The sequence below is a fragment of the Syngnathoides biaculeatus genome, chromosome 4, assembly GCF_019802595.1.
Source record: "Syngnathoides biaculeatus isolate LvHL_M chromosome 4, ASM1980259v1, whole genome shotgun sequence".
NCBI classification, from domain to species: domain Eukaryota; kingdom Metazoa; phylum Chordata; class Actinopteri; order Syngnathiformes; family Syngnathidae; genus Syngnathoides; species Syngnathoides biaculeatus.
Window position 1 is genome coordinate 30,020,401 of NC_084643.1, and position 21,408 is coordinate 30,041,808.

At 43.7% G+C, this 21,408-nt stretch overlaps 2 protein-coding genes across 4 annotated transcripts in view; both read right to left on the reverse strand.

Moving 5' to 3' along the window:
• Nucleotides 1–8: 8 nt before the first annotated feature.
• On the reverse strand, nt 9–4,179 carry klf9 (Kruppel like factor 9). Its single transcript, XM_061816835.1, has 2 exons — nt 3,451–4,179; nt 9–2,018 (listed from the first exon to the last, which is right to left on the reverse strand). The coding sequence occupies exons 1-2, from the start codon at nt 3,737–3,739 to the stop codon at nt 1,738–1,740; spliced, it is 570 nt and encodes a 189-aa protein (XP_061672819.1). The 5' UTR covers nt 3,740–4,179; the 3' UTR covers nt 9–1,737.
• A 6,146-nt stretch (nt 4,180–10,325) lies between these two features.
• trpm3 (transient receptor potential cation channel, subfamily M, member 3) overlaps nt 10,326–21,408 on the reverse strand; it is a 69,742-nt gene continuing 58,659 nt past the window's right edge. For 2 of the 3 annotated variants that reach the window (XM_061816499.1, XM_061816500.1), the window contains 3 exons: nt 19,961–20,154; nt 19,379–19,511; nt 13,957–17,805 (listed from right to left, as the gene is read on the reverse strand). In XM_061816499.1, the coding sequence (XP_061672483.1) occupies nt 16,185–17,805; nt 19,379–19,511; nt 19,961–20,154 (1,948 nt within the window). In that variant the 3' untranslated portion in view covers nt 13,957–16,184. Of the gene's footprint in view, nt 10,526–13,956; nt 17,806–19,378; nt 19,512–19,960; nt 20,155–21,408 lie in introns of those variants that run through there. The other variant, XR_009794520.1, reaches the window with a different exon arrangement.

Consider the following 21,408-nt stretch of genomic DNA (forward strand, 5'->3'; position numbering starts at 1 on the left):
AGCGTGTGAAAAAAAAGTCGCGGCTTATAGGCTGGAAATTACGGTAATTGAGTTGTAATACCTAAAGCAGGGTATGTATGTTGAATGCAGAATGTCAGACTGAAGAAAAGTACAGAATTAGAAAGAGAATGTTTAATGTTAAAATGTTTAAACCTTATTACATGATGTCTAAAGCATTAATATGGGGTCTTCAGTGACCCTCATTGCAGTAGAATCATAAGGGCTTCAACCTGAAAGGCACCAACATTGAATCAGATACCACAATTACGGAAGAAAAAAGAGAAACAAAACATTTCCACTCTTAGCCAGTGCAAGAGTTAAAAAAAAAATACAAATAATATTTGTGGCTCGTGTAGTGGAGTATAACCACCTTTCGACCTCATTAATTACATCAACCCATGAGCATGAAAAACACAGTGTACTGAACGAACGCGCAACAAGATGGAAGTAAACGAATGAAAGGATCAAAAAGTCCCAGCCAGGTAGAAAAGGTGACCTGCTGTGCTTCAACATCACCACCAGGAGGTGCAAAAGGTTCATTGAAACATCCCTGACGAAATACTCTACTAAGTATGGACAAATAAGTCAAGAAGTGTGTCGACATAGACAGCTTCTGGCTGGCTGGCACTGTTGGTCTGCGACAAGTCGCCTTCTATCCCCTACATTGCTGAATATCCGCGGGATGATTAGAATATGGTAATAATTCATTTTGACGGCGGCGAGGAGGCGGAAAACAACCTCCAGAAGGCACAGGCCTCAAGTGAGAAGACCCGCTTGCATGTCTTGTCAAAGTCAAGTGAAATTATTTTTTGAATGCATTTTTACACTTGCGCGTTTCATCACATGAAGTCACTTTGTCATTGGCTGGATAATTATCTCAATTCTCTCAAATAACTAAAAGCTAAATAGAGCTTTCCTCTCGACTGTACTGTACATATGCATATTTATATCGCTCATTCCCTTTCAGTCTGACAACTCTGCATATCAGGATAGTATATTAGCCATCCGATTTCTAGTGTTACCCCTGCTGATTTATGGACAATCTCGTCTCCGATAAAGATAAAACGCACGTTTTCGGAATGGGCGAGCTGAGCCGGCATACCGAAACCCACACAAACAGGGAGAACATGCAAACCCTCACACAAGATTCGAACCCAAAACCTCAGAACTACTAGGCAGACTAGAATAACCACTATTTAATCATGCTGCCTGATGTTATATGAATTATTTAAAAGTCCCATATTTTACCAAAGCAACTTTTTCTAGTATTTGGGATGTCATCATGGCTCGAAGGTGCTTCAGTAAATGTGAAATACGAATGCGAAACGTTCACACGTCTTTCTGCCGAGAGGCAGAGTCACCAACGCAGAGGCAACCAGGAAGAAGAAAGGCGGTCCGAGCCCAACATGGACAAAGCGGGTACAAAACTAGGTCAAACACAAGTAGTTATGAGAAAGACCTTTTCTGGGCACTCGGGGTTTGATGAAATTGTTTCTTTGATACTCAGTACATGTTAGAGACGTTTTAAATGGTGAAAATATGGAACCTTTAAAAACACACACACACACACACTGACATTCAGAAATGATTCACCCTGATGAACAATTTTGAGAAAAAAAAACATGTGTTGCGTTGGTCAAGAATTTAAGCTCGACGCTGAGAAAACCTCCACAACCCAGGTAGGAGGGCGGGCACACAGGAGTAGGCGCGTCTGTGTGTGTGTGTCTTCCACCCCATTTACATCCCCTGAGGGCTTTGGTCTCCGGACTCGGACGATGACGCGGAGACGGAGCAGCGGCGTCTCTTGGCGGCGCTGGCGCCCTGGAGCATGCTGGGATGGAAGCCGGCGTGGCGACGGGCGTGCTTGGTCAGGTGGTCGCTCCTCATGAAGCACTTGTCGCAAAGGGGGCAGGTGAAGCGCTTCTCGCCTGTGTGCGTGCGGTAGTGGCGGGTCAGCTCGTCCGACCGCGAGAACTTCTTGCCGCAGGCCGGCCAGGTGCACTCGAAAGGACGCTCGCCTGAGGAACAAACGGGATGCCGGCATTAGATCAGGTGAAAATGCAGAACGCGCAGGCCTGTTCTAAAAATGGATGTGGTGCTATGTTATATACAAGACAGAAAATCAGACTGAATCCGATGACTGAGTAGTTTTTGTTCTCTTGTTTATTGGTTTTTGAAAGTGCAATAACGAAAACAAAAGATGAAGCAATTCACGGGCAGGCAAAGTACAAACAGTTTGCTGTGTCTCAGTGGATAAACAACATTTTGGGGAGGCGCGTGTGTGCGCGCGTCTTTTCTAGGAACAAAATCTGAACACGTTGATTTAGAACAAATGAGTCATGATAACAGCGATGAGCATTGAAAAAAAAGAAAACCACGAGGTCTCCTCCCCCACGTGTGTTCTACTCACCACGTGTTTTTCCTTGTTTACAAGCGGCGTGTGGGGGCGGGGGCGGTGACGTATTAGGAAGTAAAGGCTGGGCACGAGGGGAGGGGGGCGGGCGTGTAAGCTCCGGTCTTTGAGCACGTGCGTGGGGACGTCCATGTCGCAGTGGCCCGCTGCTACTTTCGCGTCGAAAGCTTTATTTTTCTTGTTTAGGCCACGCCACACTTCAGTCTACAAGTGTGGATGGTGGAAGATTACACGAGGATCGATTTAGCAATGTGAATACAACAGCCCTTGGGGGCTCCTGACACACGGCCGACATTGGCACCGCAGCAAAGACAAATCAATGACGTTGCAAAAACAGCGTGTCGGAAATCTATGGCAAGTCTTTTTTAAATTAACAGCTAGATTAATCGAGGCGTCTGTGATTCATTTTTGCGTCGTCAAAAAGAACATTTCCAAAGGTACATTCTGCCCCTCTGCAATTCGCATTTTAAGACATCTGCAACGTCATTTCGTCCCTGTGACGTCACTGTTGGCTTTCACATGGAGAGGAGTTCTCATTCAAAGATGGCCGGGACTCAGTTCCAAAAATTTTGCTGGTGAGCCAGAGGTACCCACAACTGGACAGTTGACATCGGTAACTGCGATTTGGACCTAACCTGGCTATTTGCAGGGAACATTGAACATCCACAGAAAATTGACGCCCATTATAGACCTCGGCGGCTTCCGTGGCGTTTCTTGCCCAGAGCCCGCAGAAGGTTGAGAAACGCCCCTGCACACACCCACAGCTGGCGTCGTGCTTGCAACTTGGGGTTTTCTGACTCTCCTCCTCTTTCCGCTAGCCAGGCACGACGATTCCTATTATTAGCTATGGATTTTTTTTCTGTGTGTGTGTTTCTGTTGAGGATCCACTCTCGAGTATCACGACACGCACCCACAAGCCTTTATATCGTGACGCAGTGACGCCATTATACATATTTGCAGTGACGTCACAATCAAAGTTATGATGAAAGGGCGGTTCCGTAAAAAAAAAAAAAAAAGATTGATTATATTTGACTTACCGGTGTGCACCCTTAGGTGGGCTTTAAGGTGGGAGGACTTTCCGTACATCTTCCCACAGCCGCTAAAGGGGCAGCAGTGCCTCTTTTCGGCGGACTCGTGCGGCTCGTCCGCCCGTCTCTCGCCCCCCACCGGCTTCTCCTCGACGCCGGGCCGACATTTGTTCAAGTCCAACAGAATTCTCGCCACCATCAGCAAAGTTCGGTGCTCTTGGTTCTCTTTGAATGAGTCATCCGTCCGGACCGCGGGTGCAGGTCGCGCGGGGACGAAATCCGCAGAGACCTCGGACATGATGACCGCTGGAGGAGTGACTGGTGGAAGTGTTACAAAAATAATGTTAATAAAAAGAGCAATCCCCTCCCGGTGAAGAGGATCAGAGCGAGGTTTCGTGCACGATCATCCACCACACACGTGTCGGCGTCAATGTGACTTGTCCCGTAAAGAGTGGGACGTTCTGACCAAGACAAAACCAGCCGAGCCAGTTAACACTTTCGGGACAGTTTTGGCAATCCTCCTTCCGCCAGCTTCCAAAACATCAAATTTAACGCGTGCTTTTCATTGTTCCTCCACACGCGTCCTGGTTTTTCCTGCTTCGCTGCCGCCGCTGCTGCTGTTGTGTCCTCGCACTCCCGAGAAACAATTTCGCGGAATCCCACCGCGTCATCGCCGAACCGGACGCCCATTGGCCCACGGGAAACGTGACACGAGGTTTGAGAGAATTGTCGATTCCCGGAAGTGATGACCGGGCCGGCACAGCCAATCACAGGGCAACGTGGGCGGAACAGGGGCGAGGCTTGAACGATGCTGACTTCATGGACCAGGACAAGGACTTGGAATATTTGAAATCAACGCAGATGAGCAATTTCACACAGTTTATCCAGAGTTGTAGGAAAATACATCAGAACATTTTTAAATTTCGTATTGACTAAATACAATGGAAAACCAATGCAACAAACAGTTTAGTAGTTTATCAACAGTAGTGTCAACGGCAAGTGGATTTATCATTTAAAACCTAAATATGACCATGAAGCATGAAGATATCACCAATGTCTCACTCGCTTGCGGTGATTTTTTTTTTTAAGTAGCTGGGATTTTAATTCAAGACATTTTGTAACTAGTCTAGGATTTCTGTAACTCACTTTTTCCAAATCAAATCTCAGCGACTTGTCTCCAACCTAATTCCACTTTAGGCAAATGATGTCCCTTTTACCATCAATGAGTTGTTTGTTATGACAGATCCGTACAAGTCATTTCTAGAAATCTGCGAATGATGATACGGTATGATATATACAGTGGGGCTGCATGGTGGCTCAGCTGGAAAGTGTTGGCCTCACAGTTCAGAGGACCCGGGTTCAATCCCAGCCCTCCCTGTGTGGAGTTTGCATGTTCTTCCAGTGCCTGCGTGGGTTTCCTCTGGGCACTCCGGTTTCCTCACACATCCCAAAAACATACAACATTAATTGGACACTCTAAAATTGGTGTGATTGTGAGTGCGGCTGTTTGTCTCCACGTGCTCTGCGATTAGCTGGCAACCAGTTCAGTGTACCCCGCCTCCTGCCCGTTGACAGCTGGGATAGGCTACAGCACTCCCCGCATACCTTGTGAGGATAAGCGGTTAAGAAAATCGATGATGGATGGTAACTTCAGTTTGTGATGCCTACATTTTGATTCTGACTAGTCTTGGTTTCAGTAACCTATCTGCAACTTCATTTTCCCGAGTTAAAAGATGATTTCAAGTGCCTTGAATAAAACAAAAATATACTGGAATTAAGGACTCGTCCAAATTAAAGTATCTCAAACTGGAGATTCAGATACTTAACAATTCTGTCGCAAGTGTTCATAATATAAATGATATGCGCTACTGAATTTTCAGAATGTTTAATGGCCAACATCAAGCAATTCATCTCACTAAACATTTTATTTTCAACTGGAACTTCACACAGTCAAAGTACAACAGGTTAGGATTTCCATTTGAGCTATTTTGCTTCTTATCTGAATCACTCCGCCTTGGTCAAACGAGATCGAAGAGTTTGCTTAGCCGGAAGTACGTGTGACATCAAATCAAGTTTGTTTGTTTAGCCCTTGAGTCTCTCAAAAGAGTCCCTGAGGGCTTCACAGTTGACACAGATTGACGACATCCTGTGATCGAAACCCACCAATCGGAATGGACCTCAGACGTTGATGGGCCATCATACTCTATTCACAATATTGTGACTTGCTCCGTTTCACGGTTTTTTTTATGAGGATTGCACTCGAATGCACCGTCACAGGCTCCAGAACCTGGGGCTTGTTTGGGAAACCTGTCGGCCGGTGGGCTCGTATGGTGAGCAGCTACGATGGCGTCCTGCGGTACAACGTGTGACCTGTAAAGGTGTAACGGGAAATAGCTTTGTGTTGCTTTTTCAAAAATGTAATCAAAGTCAGCTGTTGTGACCCGTAGTATCGTCGCTGTGGGGGCAGGTCTTGCGCAAGCAGAGGCTCATCCCAAATTAGCACCCTGCAGGTCCAACATGACGTGGCTTGAGACTGAAACTGCACTACTTTTAACTCATAACCACAACATAAAACTTGAATGTGGCTCATACAAGAAGTGAGTACGTACCAGGATGTCAACAACGACCATTGACGTGACATTAATATTTACGTGCATCGCTCTCTGAACGTTGGAAACGTGCCCGGCGCCCAGACTCGCACTGGCTTTGAGATTCATTTAGAAAAACATACGCCTAAAGCCCAAGTGTCATGCCTATAAACATTCTAAAATAGATATTGTAATAAAAAATACATATAACATTATTCACTTCAATGTCTATACGAAAAAATAAACATGAGCGGAGAGCGTGTCATCTATGCACAAAGTTGCGGAAGTCTCATTCTACATCCAAGTGGTCGCCATATTGGCTGCATCTTCTGGCCGTGACTTCACACTGGGACATTCGCCATGAAAGACACACTGTGCCACCTACTGTGGGAGACGAACATGCTTCAACTTCAGACACGGAAGCTCTTTTCGAAGTAGAGAACATCTCACAACCGAGTGAAGTGACCGGGGCAATATTAGCCTATCGTTTCGAGCCATATTTAGATGATATGTTGATCACTTCAAACTAACAACAGACTCCCAGACACTATGTATGAGCCAGCCTGGCCCGTCCGCCCACCTACTATGGGACACGGAAGCTCGACCGAAGCCGTGATCGGCGAACACGGCGTCGACGGGCACATCGACACATTTCGGATCTCTGACTTACGGACCCGGATCTTTTGTTACGCTCTGAAAGGATTACGTCCTCCCCCACAACTATTGTTTTTTTAGTAGCTGTATACACACCTACCGGTCATTTGGAACCCACAAAGCTCTCATCGTTTGCACCTGTGCAATCCATTTTTCATGGCAAACCGGGTTTCTTGGAAACTTATGAAGGGTAAATCCATCCTCCCGAGTGTTCGAGCAATGTCCACCAATGCACCGAGCCGGCATTTTGGCTAACACGACGGAACAACGAGCTACCTTCCCGCAGGTAAAACTAATAGAAACAAACGAGTCCATTTGAGGGCAGTCCTGCCTCGTACGTCACTGCCTGCTTCTTCGCGAAAACAAATCCCTCGAGAGGATTTTCATGGTGAAAGTTATAAAAAGTTGGATACGTCAAAATCATGTTTTGTGGTGAAAAAACGCATGGGTCAACGTCGGCTGCCGTTTTTTTCATTAATAACATACTAAAAATCATGCATTTCATGACAGTGGCCCTTTAATGTGTTCATCAATGATTGCATTTATGATGGTTTAGAAAGCAATCTCTGAATTCACTTTACAGGGCCTTTAAAGTGTTTATTATTGTCATTTTAGATTGCAGCCGTGTACAAATCCAGTTTCGTGTACTGAGGCCCGTTTACAGCAAGCAGTTGTACGCCACTGCAAACAACAATACAGTATTACACTGATTGTTGTATTAATACCAATTGAACGCGTCAAATCAAAATTGAACATTGTTTTTATAAAAGCAAGACGCTTCGACAGAGTGCTTGTATTTGATATCATATCATCAAATCAACACTTTAGTATTGAGACACTTCACAATTGGGCCACTTGTAACATAAGACTCAAGCGCAAGTGGGAGGGTTTTTGGTGGGGGTAACGTTGGGAGAAAATCCCCATGGAGCTGAAGGGGGTTGTACAACGTTCAAGTGTGTGTGCGCAGATTTTTTAGGCTGAGGGATGCGTTCACATCACACCGAATGGGACGTTCTTACTGCTTTAGTAGCATGCGGCTAACTTGAAGCGCTTGTGCCTAATTTACAAGATTCCTCCTGTATCAAGAACGCGTGGTTCAGATCACAAATCATAATTGGTCTCTCACGATGCCCGACGCCAGACTAGCGCCATGAAATGCTACCATGTGTGGGTCAGAACACAGACAACAGATGATACTAGATCAGCGTATCTCATCTTTTACAGACATTGGATGAATTTTGTCGAATCAAGCTGTTGGGGGATGTACAGTATAACTAGAAAAAGGGCCAACGCTACTGGAAACTGTTGTTACCATAGCGCCAACAACAACAACAACCTTTAAGGAAGCGGTGCTAGTTTTCATTACTTCAATGTTTTGTGTTGAAAAAAATAAATATAGAAAGTTCCCTGGTCATGCGAGAGAGGAAATTTTGGGCACTTCATTCTTCTTTAGAGGTTTAGGTTCTGTTCATGTAATTTTAATACCACTAACATGTAGCTCGCATGTTCGTATGTAAACATTATTCCAGCAATCTGTTAATCCATACTATTTGGACCCAGGCGACCAAGGGAGACGAGGCGTCGCTGCAAAACCTAATTCTTTTGTTCCAGGTCAAGTTTTCGGCGTCATGTCAAACTAAATAGAAGATATCCAAAAATCAAATGTGCTAGGCTTTTTCTTTTGGCATTGTCGGGCTTCTCTGATACCAAATGGTTGAATGTGGATTATGTCACACTATAAGGACGTCTTTCCTTTCCAACGGAATATTTCTGGCCAGATCTGGGCAACTGGCCGTGACAGCGAATCGGGGCAACAGCAGGGGTGAGAGTCTTGGAGTTGGATCCACACCTAACCTATGCTAACTCAGTCATAATTAGAGTAAATATTTGTATAAAGAGGAGTCGGGGGGATGAAGGCTGAGAATATAAAAGAATCAGTTTGAAAATGACTAAATACACCACAGCAGTAAGCTAGAGTGCTGTCCTGTCCCGGCAGGACGGCCTCCGCGCTGAACCAAAGCCCAGCCCACTTTCCTCGTGGCCCCACACTTCTAGGAAACACACTTTGGAACTTGGGTTTTCATGATTAGCCTTCGACTCCAAGGCTGTAAACATTTCCTGGGATGAGGCGCCCCCCCCCCTTTCTCTCTTTCCTTATATTCTTTTTGAGGTGGCGGCTGGGGGGGGGGGGGGGGAACGCTCCGAGCTGTGCGCGGCACAAATGTGGGTTAAGAAGACGTGTGTTGTCATCAGGTTACCAGTTGGCTGTCAGTCTGCGGCAACCAATGGGAACGTATGTGGTGTGTGCGAACATGCGTCTGTACATTGTGTTCCCCTCGAAAGGGCCACTACGTCTCTAATACACACAGACACACACATGCACACGCACACAGCTGGCGGTGTGGTTACATTCTCCTGCAATGTATGGGCCATGGGGCCATGTAGGGGTTGCTTTGTTCTTTAATCTGGCCCAGTTTCCTCCTAGAATCCGTGAATTAAAATGCATTTCTCAATTTTATCTTCACATTTACTGTTTTATTTCATGAGAATATTGGTTAATGGACTTAATTAATTAATAAGATAGAAAAGTTGAAAAAAAGGAGTTTTTTTCGCTGGATTTGTCATGATCGGTGAAACAATTATAATTGCATAAATTGAATTGAAACAGATTTCCAATTTTTAAAAATGTATTGATGGTATTTATCAAATCAAATCATAGCTCAGTTGATTAACTAGATATTAACAAATTTAAAAGTCTGCATGTCTTTTAGACAGTAATGGATGACAACACTTGAAAGCTTGTTTTGTTAAAAACAGATCGCTGAATACAATTTTTTTCTTCTTCCATTTTCTTAGACGCTTATCCTCACAAGGGTTGTGGGGAGTGCTGGAGCCTATTCCAGCTGTCAACGGACAGGAGGCGGGGTACACCCTGAACTGGTTGTCAGCCAATCACAGGGCACATCGACACAAACAGCCACACTCCCAATCACACCTAGGGGAAATTTAGATATCGTCAATGAATGCATATTTTTGGGATGTGGGAGGAAATCGGAGTGCCCACGCAGGTACGAGGAGAACAGGCAAACTCCACATAGGCGGGTCCGGGATTGAACCCGGGACCTCAGAACTGCGAGGCCAACACTTTCCATCTGAGGCACCGTGCCGGCGCTGTAATACTTTCTTAAATTTTGCCAGGCACTGTTGTCATTGGGGTCTGTGCTCGTACCGTTCTAATCACTCAGTTGAATTAATTATTGAAAAAAGTAAATGATGCGATTACAAAGTCCAATACCAACTGGAGAAAATGTGCTGTTTGGTTACGCAAAGAGTTTCTGACAACCCATGACAATATATTCCTCCTGTATATTGAAACATCTGATAATAATAAAAAAAACTGCAGTGAGTTTTCGAACACCTGTCTTAGAAACCGCTATTATATGATTCTACACCACTATGACCAATATCCATCAATCAATCAATGGAGGCATATTTTTTGATCCAGCTCTTGAATTGGATCTCATGTGCACGTGTAACTGATGACTTGTGATTGATGCGATTCATTTAAATTCAAAAGCGACATTCCACCAGTCCCCCCCTCTTTTTTTTTTTGCATACAAACAAAAACAGAGGACATGACTGTCCGTTTGGCAATCTATTTGTTTATTTAACAATGCATGCCAGACATGATCCTATTCACATTTAACAATACAGTTTTGTATTTGCATCCAAATACTCACTACTTTGACTTCGTAGAATAAGCTCTTTCTCTGTGTGTCCTCACGGGCTATCTGTGCACACTCTGAGTGGAAGAAGGGCATGCATCTCAAGGACTTGATTATCTAAAGTGAGATGGGGGGGGGGGATTGGAAGTTATTGCGGGGGGGCTTCTCTTTAACTTGCGCATCACAAGGAGGAATTAAATGTGTTGATTATCTTCTTATACTTGGGATACCATAGGGTAATGCTTTAGGGAATTACTTTTGAAAATATTGTACACAGAGCACGTGTGGATGCTTTGAGGTGAATGCGCGCACACACACACGCACACACATTAGTGTGCACACACCCCCTCATTAAATTGAGGCTATCACACAACAGGCATTCCACATTTATAGCATCATGTTGCTATAAGGGTTCAAGTCAATGTAAGCCTCCACCCGGACATCTGTTTTCAAAGTTGAGCGTAGCCATACTCGCCCGCCTCAAGTGAGGCCTCAGCTGTGCAACACGGCAGGTCAGGAAAGAACAAAAAAACAAAAACAAAAGAGGCAAAAAAATTGCAAGCGATGGACCAACGGCAGCCAATTGTGCTCCAACTGTTGTTTTAGGCATGAGGATGGAAACTTGTGTGATTTCATCAAGGGAAGACATTCCTTTTGATGTTTTTTCCAAAGACAGTTAAAATTGTGATATGATGTTTTGACTCCTACACACTACTATCTGCTGTATCTTCTCTATTCTACAGTATATCTTAGCTATTCCCATCGTTCCCAACGTTTCCAATCTTCCATCAATGAGGTTTTGTTGTCCCTGAGCACTGACTTTGGGTCACGCTTTTCCCGTATGAACCTTATACAGTGGAACCTCCAAGGAACCCATGATACGGTTTCGCTATTTCTTTGGCTTTTTGAAACATTTACTTTTACAATATTTGATATCAGAGTTAGTCTGTACAGGATTCTCGGCTTTAAACACATTCAACCTCATACATTTAAGATGTAAGCCAATGATATACTGTAATTTTTGGCCTACAATCCACGACTTTTTTCACAAGCTTTCAACCCTGCGATTTATGTGGTGATGATGGAATTTGTGCATTTTTTCTAACGGCTGCAAGGGGGCACTCGAGAGGAAAAGGTAAGAATGAGACCGGTGGAATATACGCGCCAAGGAAGTGACTTTTACCGGCCCTGTTAGCACTGTGTTAGCGTGTTGCTGCTGTGTTACTGACGTGTCTCAGTGATATTTACCAGGAAGTTTTATTTTAACCGGCCCTGTTAGCGTCAGAACTAGCGTTAGCGCGGCGCTAGCGTCGTGCTAGCGTTAAACTCTTTCGGTGTACCGTCTTTCTTTGTAAATATCTTGTGTCTTAATATGGATTTAAATGTGGGCACTTGCAGCTTTTACACAGCTGCGGCGTATGTATGTACCAAGTGGTATTTCCTTTACAAATGTACTCGGTGAGGCTTGTAACCAGGTGTGCTCTGTAGGCCGGGAATTACAGTAACTAAGTTTTACACCGTTGAACTGTTTCTTAAAGGGTAAGCAAAGGCTCACGGTCATACTGTAAATATCTATCTTCTCTATCTACAGTTTACTTAAACCCATTAAGTATTAAACCTAAAACAGTACATAAGGTCCCGCGATACATCATTGCATAAAACTTATTCACTGGTAGTCTTCCATGTTTTCTGTATTTGAATTCAACAGACGCCACATGTTTCCGACGAAAGGGACATCATGACATTGCTACTAAAGTAGCAACTAACAAACGCATTCCCTAATTTTTTCAAAAATGGATTGGAAGGAAATTCAACTGTGCTAGGCTATCATCATCAAAGGTAAGTGTCCAGATTCATTTTTATCTCTAAATCTGCCTGGGAAAGCAGTTTGTAGGTTGTTTCCAGCCCACCAGGCACCCAGGCAGCCGCTAACACCAGCAAGCTCGTACCTTATTCTACCATTTATGTAGTTGAACATATATATATATTATATATATGAATATATAAATAGAATTTTTTTTTTGGGGGGGGGATATATTACATTAGAGATTAAACATTATTTTGTAATGGTGTTGTGTTGATGATGGTGGGAACCGCATTTGATGGTAAGGACAGCATCCAGTAAAGGATTCGAGGTCAGCCGGCGGGCATTACTCATGCCGGAAACTTCTGGTCGAGGCGCTGATGCCAACTTCAAAATAAAAGCTTAACAAGGTATTAATGTTGAATCTGGTGACTATTTGAGACCCCAATCCAAAGAAGTGCAAGATCCCAGATCCTATTCAACTTTAAAGGTTCCACTGTACACACGATATATAAATCCGTTTCCAGTTAATTTGGGATGTTGTGTTTAACAAATAAAAACAGAATAAAATAATTGGAAAATCAAGATATTTAATGTTCTAACTGATAAACGTCTTTATTTTTAGCAAATAACTTGGAATTTTATGGCTGCAACCCATTCTAAAAAAAGCTGGGCATCCATATTTAAGTTTTCTTTTTAGATGTGAAATAATTGACTTTTTTCATTTGGTTTACAATTTGCGCTTTGTCTTTTGTTTTCTCTCTCATTGCTGTGAAAACTTACTTCTGTTTGACTGATCGACTCTGATCCTCAATAAAGCTTCAATTAAAATACGAAGAACTCACAGAGGGAGCTCAAAAACTCCGCTGTGACACGGCAGAACTGTTCCAGATTCTCCATTGAACATGATTTGCAAATCATTGTATTCTTTTTTTTTGTGTTCATTATTAAGGGTTAACACAATGTTCCAACTTTGTTGGAATTGGGTTTGTAATTCATATTTAAAGCTCATATCTTAAATAGACTAGAGTGGCATGAATGTTATTTTATGAGCGTCTGCAGCTTGATGGGTATGTTGCAGATTTGCTACAGAGTCAATGTAGAGATTTTGATGTGTGAGACTCAAATGAATCACGATCAGTAAACAGAGTCCATATTGGTTTTTGTGAGATTATCTCAGATCTGTACGTATAATAATCTTTTTTATTTTTATTTTTTGGTAACAACTATAGGCAGCTCCTTCCAAAAAAAAGCCTTCATTTTGTACGAAAGCAGATGTCTGCGTTGAGGCCGCATGCTTACATTAGTCATGGATATTTCCATTTTTATGATGCGGCGGGAAAAAATTACAAAATATGTGACTGAACTCCAACATACTGCATCCGTGCCCTGAAGGCCCCTGAAAGTTTGGTAGCCATGCAACCGGGAGTTGCCGTATCATTACATACTTCATCATACGAAAAAAACTATTTGAAATACTTTGAAGGATTCCAATGTCTATGAGACCTTTTTGTTTCATAAACACATCAGCATTTAGTGTCATTTACAAAATTATATATATATATATATATATATTATATATATATATATAGATAGATAGATAGATAGATAGATCAAGGTTATAAATATTACATTTGGAAATCAAAGAGGCATGTTATTGCTAATGACTCAAATGAAACATTAAATAATGATATACAATGAACTATAAACTGGATGAATGATTCTAAAGACAGTGTAAGGGATTTATTGGCCTGAATATGAACTGAATATTTATAGTTATGTACTGATCCACGTAGAATTAACGTCTTTAAAAGAGCCCTTTACATAAAAAAAAAGAGAATCTGCTTATGGGACTTTCTATACTTTTGCAGTTGTCCAGAACTAAAAACTGATGAGTCGGGTCTTTGCGGTATCACCTAAGTCAACCAGAGGTATGAGCCACATGCATGCAAACCTTGGCAGAAGTTTGTACTGTACTGTACTTCGAGCAAACCTTTCAAGATTCTCCCCGAAATTGTGTCACGTCCCTCTGATCCCACATCAAAGCTCAATCTATGTGGTGGTGGTTGGAAGGCACTTTCACGTAAGTGCACGCGAATCACTTTTGCAGATTTATTTCTTTTTTCCAATCATTTACTAGCAGTTAGCTGTAATGTCACTAAAGAGTGGGAATGGTTGGTTGTTTCTATGTGCCCTGCGATTGGCTGGCGATCATCTCAGTGTGTACCCCGCCTACTGCCAAAAAACGGCTGGGATAGGCTCCACCAACCCCGCGACCCTGGTGAGGATAAGCGGAGTTCTGTATAAGATAAATGAATTAATATTTGAAAAAGCTTGCGATCATGATTTTGAATTACTAAATAAGTACTGGACATTTTACAATGAATGCAACTGGCAGCTATGGCATGTATTTATTATTAATGCAAACTACCTAAAGCCACCTTTATTTATAGCTGACAAAATCCATCTGTCCTACTTCTATGTCTTATCCGCATTAGGTTTGACAGTGATGAAGATAAATCTCCAAAACATTGCTGTGGGACATTACGGTATTACATTTCACAAATAAAACATTATTTCCAAACTCTACAACAGGCTGGAGAGCATTTTTTATGAGGAAAAAAAATAATTTGAGGATTGTCATTTTTAAGAATAACTAAGGTCCTAAATCTCAAAATATAAGACTCTTTAAGGAACAGCAGGACCCCTGTAGTAGATTCTTTCTTGGTTCATGCAGTAGTTTTGTGTGTGTGTGTGTGTGTGTGTGTGTGTGTGTGTGATATCCTTGTCTTATGATGTTAAAAACAAAGCTAGAGGTGGTCTTGTACGCAGTGTAGATGTACAGAACCTATTCAAAAAAAAGAATATCGTGGAGAAGAATATCATTATTGTGGTTTTTGGAATTCCTGATTTTGTGGGTTTTATGAGGCGGAAGCCTAAACTACATTACATAAAAATAAACAAATACATACTTGAAATTCTTTAAATTGTGCACTCGAAATCTACAATTTTTGAATGAAAACTGGAAATGAAACTTTTCCATTCAAAGTATTTTGGAAAACTAATGTAAATCGGGTGGACACAATAATAAAGTCCAATTCAAACTCAAGAACAAGGACTGAACAACAGTTTATGGGAATGTCGTTGTGTAATTAATATAAGGTGATGTCATTTGACCTAGACTCAGTCCAGTGATAATTGCAAACTTGAAAAATATGTCCAGTTAAATGAAAGCAAAGGTCAAACAATGACAGAGGACGGAGGGAGGAGGCGCAAGTTGTGAAAAAAACAACAAATCTCTTTGGGCCGAAGTCATTATGCTTGCAGGTGAAGAGGCGGCCAGTGTGATCAAATGAAGACAGAGTGTCATGTCGCCCCCCCCCCCGCCTTTTTTCCCCCCACACCGCCTTACACACAAGTTTTTTTTTTTTGCTCTTATCACGTGGCCATCTGTCCTTGCGTTTACTGCTTGAATCACCGCACACGCAGATTGCTGACAGGTGTGACTTGACACAAATCATGTCATAAAGTTGTCCCATTTTGGTTGCCATGACAGCGACATAGTGCTGCGTTATAAAAGGAACACGATGCTAAGAGAAAATACCATATATATTCAGGTTTTAAAATTATTACGTCCTTATCTTTGTCTTACCTTTGGAGCTCTAGTTTCTTTCTTCCGTGACACGTAAAGATGATGCAAAGGTGGCGTGTGGAAGACGTACGGCACAAACACAGCTTCCACTGAAAGGTCAATTAGCTACATGAGTGGAAGAGGTAAACCTAACCTAAATTCATAGCTCTTTGTTTTTTAACAGGTGTACAGAAGGACCCGCTCACACACTCCAGGTGCTGATACTGACTGCACTAAAGATCTGGTTCAGGTGGAAATCTAAGGGCAAGATTGTCCCGACTCCGTGCTTCCCCTACTTCCCCTTCCCTTCCAGAATGCGTGAGTGTGCGATGTGTGTCTTGTCACGTGTAGTTCTGTCTATCGAAGCTGCGGAATGCTGAGGGAGCGGCCAGCTTTCTCATGGACAGGCTGTCCGTGTTGGCTGCGTCAGGCCGTGCCCCGGACTTGCTCCTGAGGAAAGGGTTTCTGGTTCCTGCCAGACCCCGACCCCCGGGCCCAGGCCCCCTGTCTGCGCCCAGACCCGGTCCCCTCTCCATCCTCTCACTCACCGACAGGCTCTTCCTGTGCGGAGGGGCCAGCGTGAGCGAAGGATGGGAGTCGTCTGAAGAACAGCTGTTTGCTCGCTCCAGCCTGGAGAAGGGGACGCAGAGAGGGGCCCCGCCGGGTCCGCTTAGGGTCCCCAGCCGAGGGGTGTCAGGGACTGGATTCAGGTCCTCGGGGTCCTCCGGATCAGACTCGGTTTGACTGAGCTCGGCCTCTCTCTCTGGATGAGAGGACCCGATGTCCGAGGGCTTATCGAAAGGGAACGAGGTGGAACCTCCGGGGGAGTGCGAGCGTTCTACGGGGGTGTAAGGTGAGGAGACACAGCGTGTGTCGATGCAGTCAGTGATGCTGGTGTACTCCGCAGCTTTTACCTGGACGCCCGCAACCACTCCGCCATAACAGCTCCTTGCCGTGAGCATGAGGCTATGGGACTTGACCAAAGGAGGCTCTTCCAGGAATGACGTGCCCACTGTGGAAAGGAGGCGGCTGCTCTTCGAGCGCTCCAGCGGTCCAGCCGAGGGGGGAGGCGACGGGTCTGCGTCCCAAGGGGGAATGGCGGTATCAGGTAACAGGTGGGCCGAACACAAGGACAAATCAGCCGCCGCGCTGTCGTCAAACATGGTTGCGCCTGTCCCGCCGCTGCCCGCGCCGGCCTCCGAGTGCCTGTCGCCCAAACCGCTGGTGGTGGCGCTGCTGAAGTCCCGGCCTCCCGGCAGCACCGCCTCGACGATGTCAGACTGTACAGACGCTTCTCTCTGGAGGGGCGGGACCACGCGCAGCGGATTCAGAAAAACCTCTGCGGGTGCCACCTCCTCAGAAGTGGAGACATAGATATCGATGCATGACGATGGACGGTGCTGCTGGGAGACTGACAGCGTCGCCAGGGGGAGGGGCTTAGACTCTTTGGTGGCGGCAGAAGACGACACAGATTGCGAGCTGTTGGCTCGATGGAGACTAAGCGAACGCTCTTTGAAGAAGCTGTCCGCCCGTTCAGTGCCACTCGCCCGTTCCCCGCCACGTCCGGCTCTGACATAAAACGAATGGCTTCTCGTACGTGATGCCATGCCGGTGGGAGACGGTGGGGACATGGAGCCCTCGGCGGTGCACTCGAGCGCCTCCTGCAGGCGGTATGCATTCCCTTCGGTGCTATTGAAGCTGCTTTGGCGAAGAATGTAAGCCGCGTCTGGACACTCCCCTTGGCGGAGAATGTACGCCGAGTCGGTACAGTCAGACGACGTCCGAGATCGAACTTTGTTGACTTCTCCGCGTTCGACACCCGTTACGCGCTCCATGGCCACCGCAATTCGTCCGATCAGCTCCTCCATTTGCGCTAGGCGGATGTCAACCGTCTGCAACGAGGCCTTCATGAAGTGCTCCCTCTCGTTCACTTCCTCAAGACGCATCGCCATGTTCTCCACCCTAACAGCAGTAATTATGAAAATATATATCAGTAAGATGGAAGTGTGGGAGAATTTAATACATTTTCTTGATTGATCATGGGGAAAATGAACTATTAATTCTTCAATTAATTGTTAGCATTATTGAGATGACACGCTGTGGCGACCCCTAACGGAACAAGGTGAAAGGCAAAGAAGAAGAAGATTGTTCTTATTATTCTCTTGTTTTATTGACAAAGATGGAAGCAGTGCAGACGTAGCTGAACTTCAAGTAGTGGATATCATTTTTTTCTATCTACTGCAAACTAGGCCTGTGTGTTATAGCCTCAAAATTAGGGCCATTGCGTTGTACGTCTGTGCGAGGGTCTTCTGCGATATTGGTGTCATGTTATCTAAAGTGAATCAAGTGGAATATTAACAGTGACCAGCAGTGGAACCTGCTTGGACATGCTATTAAGTTCGGCCCCCATGTTACAGTAAATTATAACACTTCAAACTACACACAGACCACCGCAGCGTGTTGTATACCTACCTCCTATGAAAGAGGACAGGAAAGAACTGCAGTATTTCCTATTTGGTGCTCCGGAAAAAACACTGTCAATGCGCACTAGTATGCCCTATCCCGATGACAGCTACAGTACCCCTGGAACCCTTGTGTGGATAAGCGGCTAAGAAAATGGATGGATGGATGGCCACTGAAGGGGTCTAAAAGTTGTGTGTAGTGCAAATCAATGGGGATACACTTTGAACTACGGAAGCTGCTAAAAAAACAAAACAAAGAACTGACAAATAAAAACTTGCTTCTTTTCCTTTCGGCTTGTCCCATTAGGAGTCGCCGCAGCATGTCATCTCAGATGACCGCATAAACTTGCTAATCGCTAAAATCAAATAATCACTTTGTCCTACTGTAAAGTTTGGATAATTTCCGTCCTATAAGCCGCGACTTTTTTCACATGCTTTCAACCCTGCGGCTTATGCAGTGACGCATTTTTTTCTAATGGCTAAGGGGGAACTCGAGCGGAAAAGGTAAGAGTGAGACCAGTGGAATATATGTGCTGAGGAAGTGACTTTTACCAGTACGTTTTCTTTTAACTGGTCCTGTTAGTGCTGCGCTAGGGTTAGCGCTGTGCTAGCATGCTGCTGCTGTGTTACTGCTGTGATTTTTACCGGTATGTTTATTTTTTTTAACCAGTCCTGTTTGTGCTACCGTGTTGTTGCTATGTTAAGCTAAGCTATTAAAACTTTGAAAACTCTTTCTGTGTACCCTATTTCTTTGTAAATATCTTGTGTTTCAATGTGGGTTTCAGTGTGGGGACTTGCGGCTTTTACACAGGTGCGGCTTATGTGTGTACCAAATGGTACTTCCTTTACAAATGTACTGGGTGAGTCTTATAATCCAGCGCGCTCTGTAGGCCGGATATTACGGTAGTTGAGACTAAATCAAAAGCGCCTCTGTTAGTTGCAGCAAAGTGATCAGTCTTCCAGTCAATGATAGGCTAACGGTAATGATCAATTAGCGGATTATTACACTGAACCTACAACAAATATAGGAGTATATGATAACAAATACGACCAGGGTCATAGAATACACAAACCTTTCAGAAGTGACTCTGATCCTTTCGTCATTAGATGAGTGGAATCGGTCATCCTTCTCTCTGAAATATTCTTCGATACACTGCTCTTCAAAGTCGTGCACCTTCTTTAACTCGTCTTCTGTGATGAAAAGCTCTGTGAAAGACAAAATAGTTTGAAGATGTTACACCAGTCGCATATCAACGAAATATTAAGTCAAGTTTTCAGTGGCTGATGTCAACAAGGTAAGACCTTTAATGTCATAATTACGTACATGTTGACTCTTAAGAAAGGTTTGCCCTGTGATTTGAGAACTGGATTACTTTCCAGAAAAGCTCAGGGCGTACCAGATCAAAATTCCTACAAGAGTAGTGTACATGATACCAAAAGTACCCCCCCCCTCTTATTTTCTTTTTATTGGGGTGACAGTAGCTCATCTGTGAGGAATAAAAGAATGGAGAAGAGGAACTAGTTGTGACAACAGGGCTAGTCTACTTCCTTAATATGCTCGAGGTACCATTGGGCAAGGTACTGACCCCACCCTCCTACCTCATTTAAAACGTTTTTCTTTCTAATTGAAACATCAGTGCTTCGTTCCCACTTACTCAGTCCGTAGTCCCTCTCGTCATCGTCGTGCTTGCGCCAGCGACAACACAGGTGCTTGAGCACCATGGTGATGTGGCTAAAGATGATGAGGGGAGGAGGAAGGACTGGACGCTCGTGGAAGGTCATGATGAGCTGGTAGCGCTGGAACTTCCAAACCTGGTTGGAGATGGACTTTACCTCGAAGAATGTATTGCTGTAATAACACAATCATAGCAGGATGATGATGATTAGATCATTATGGCAGCAATTTCCGTGTTTGGCACAACCAGTTAAAGGACTTCCTTCAGATTCAGGTGAGTGGTGGTCTTATGGCAGGACATCTACACTTTTTGTTTTAGATAGGATATCTAACCAAAAATAACACTACCCAATGTTTTGGCTTTATTTTTTTGCATATATTTCGATTAATGAATGAATTACACAACTAACTTAAATCCGAAGACACCAGTCATTAAAAAAAGGCTTGAGTAATTTGGGGTTCAAAGCATCATATCATCAACCTGTAGTTATGCCAGTTATTGCACCACACAAGTGTGAGAAATTGTTTTCTAGGTTTGATCAGGTGATATTCCAAATATAGGTAATAGATGCTTTTTTTTTTTTTTTTTTGTGTCTCTGAGTACAGTTCAGTGCAGGCTTGAGAATCTTTATGAACCTCAAACTGGATCAACGCGTACTTAATTTATGCAGTCTCAAAATAGGATTTGTTCTTGACAAACACTGAACTTCTATCTGGAGGGCTACAGTCGGCATTAACAAAACCTTGAATCAGAGGACACTTAGGAAAGTGATTAAAATGTACCTGTACAGACTTAAAATTTTTAAGCATACCTTATTTTCATTTTGAAAAAATTGAGAAACAGCGAGGAGCATCTGACAATGACAACCGATAAATTTCCCAAAAGGACGAGGCAGAAGCAAAGCTAATTGGCACCTCGCCCCTTACCAATTAACATGAGACATTTTGATAACAGCTGTTATGTTCAGCAAGAAGTACACTCACATAAAATATAAATATATATTTTTTCCTTTGTGTGTGTGTGTGGGGGGGGAATATCCGAACAACCACAGCATGTGATATATGCATAACAGCATGATTTTTATCTTAAAGTATAGAGCTCGTGCACATGACGTCACCATTTTCACGGCGCCATATTGCCGGTCAAACAGAGCTGCTCGACATTGTGGGAGAAATTGAACCGGAGGAGAATATTAACAATACCCGAGACCTATTGTGCTGTTGGTTGTCATATTCAAAGAGGTAATTCGATGGAATACTAGCTGAAAAGATCAGAAAACATCTAGGGATTTCGGCAATTAAATGTGATGGATGGTGCCTAACCAAAAAACACACAACCCTTTGTAGCAATCGCTTCATTTCAGGTAGGAATTATTTTTTTCAATTTCAAAATACCAAGATTTTTAACGCCAAGTTGGCTCATTTGAG

Excerpts from the sequence above, each read along its gene's own strand:
- klf9 (XM_061816835.1), bottom strand. The coding sequence starts at position 3,739 with ATGTCCGAGGTCTCTGCGGATTTCGTCCCCGCGCGACCTGCACCCGCG. Across the intron at positions 2,019-3,450 it reads CCACCTAAGGGTGCACACCG|GCGAGCGTCCTTTCGAGTGC; the intron begins GTAAGTCAAATA and ends TTTGTTCCTCAG.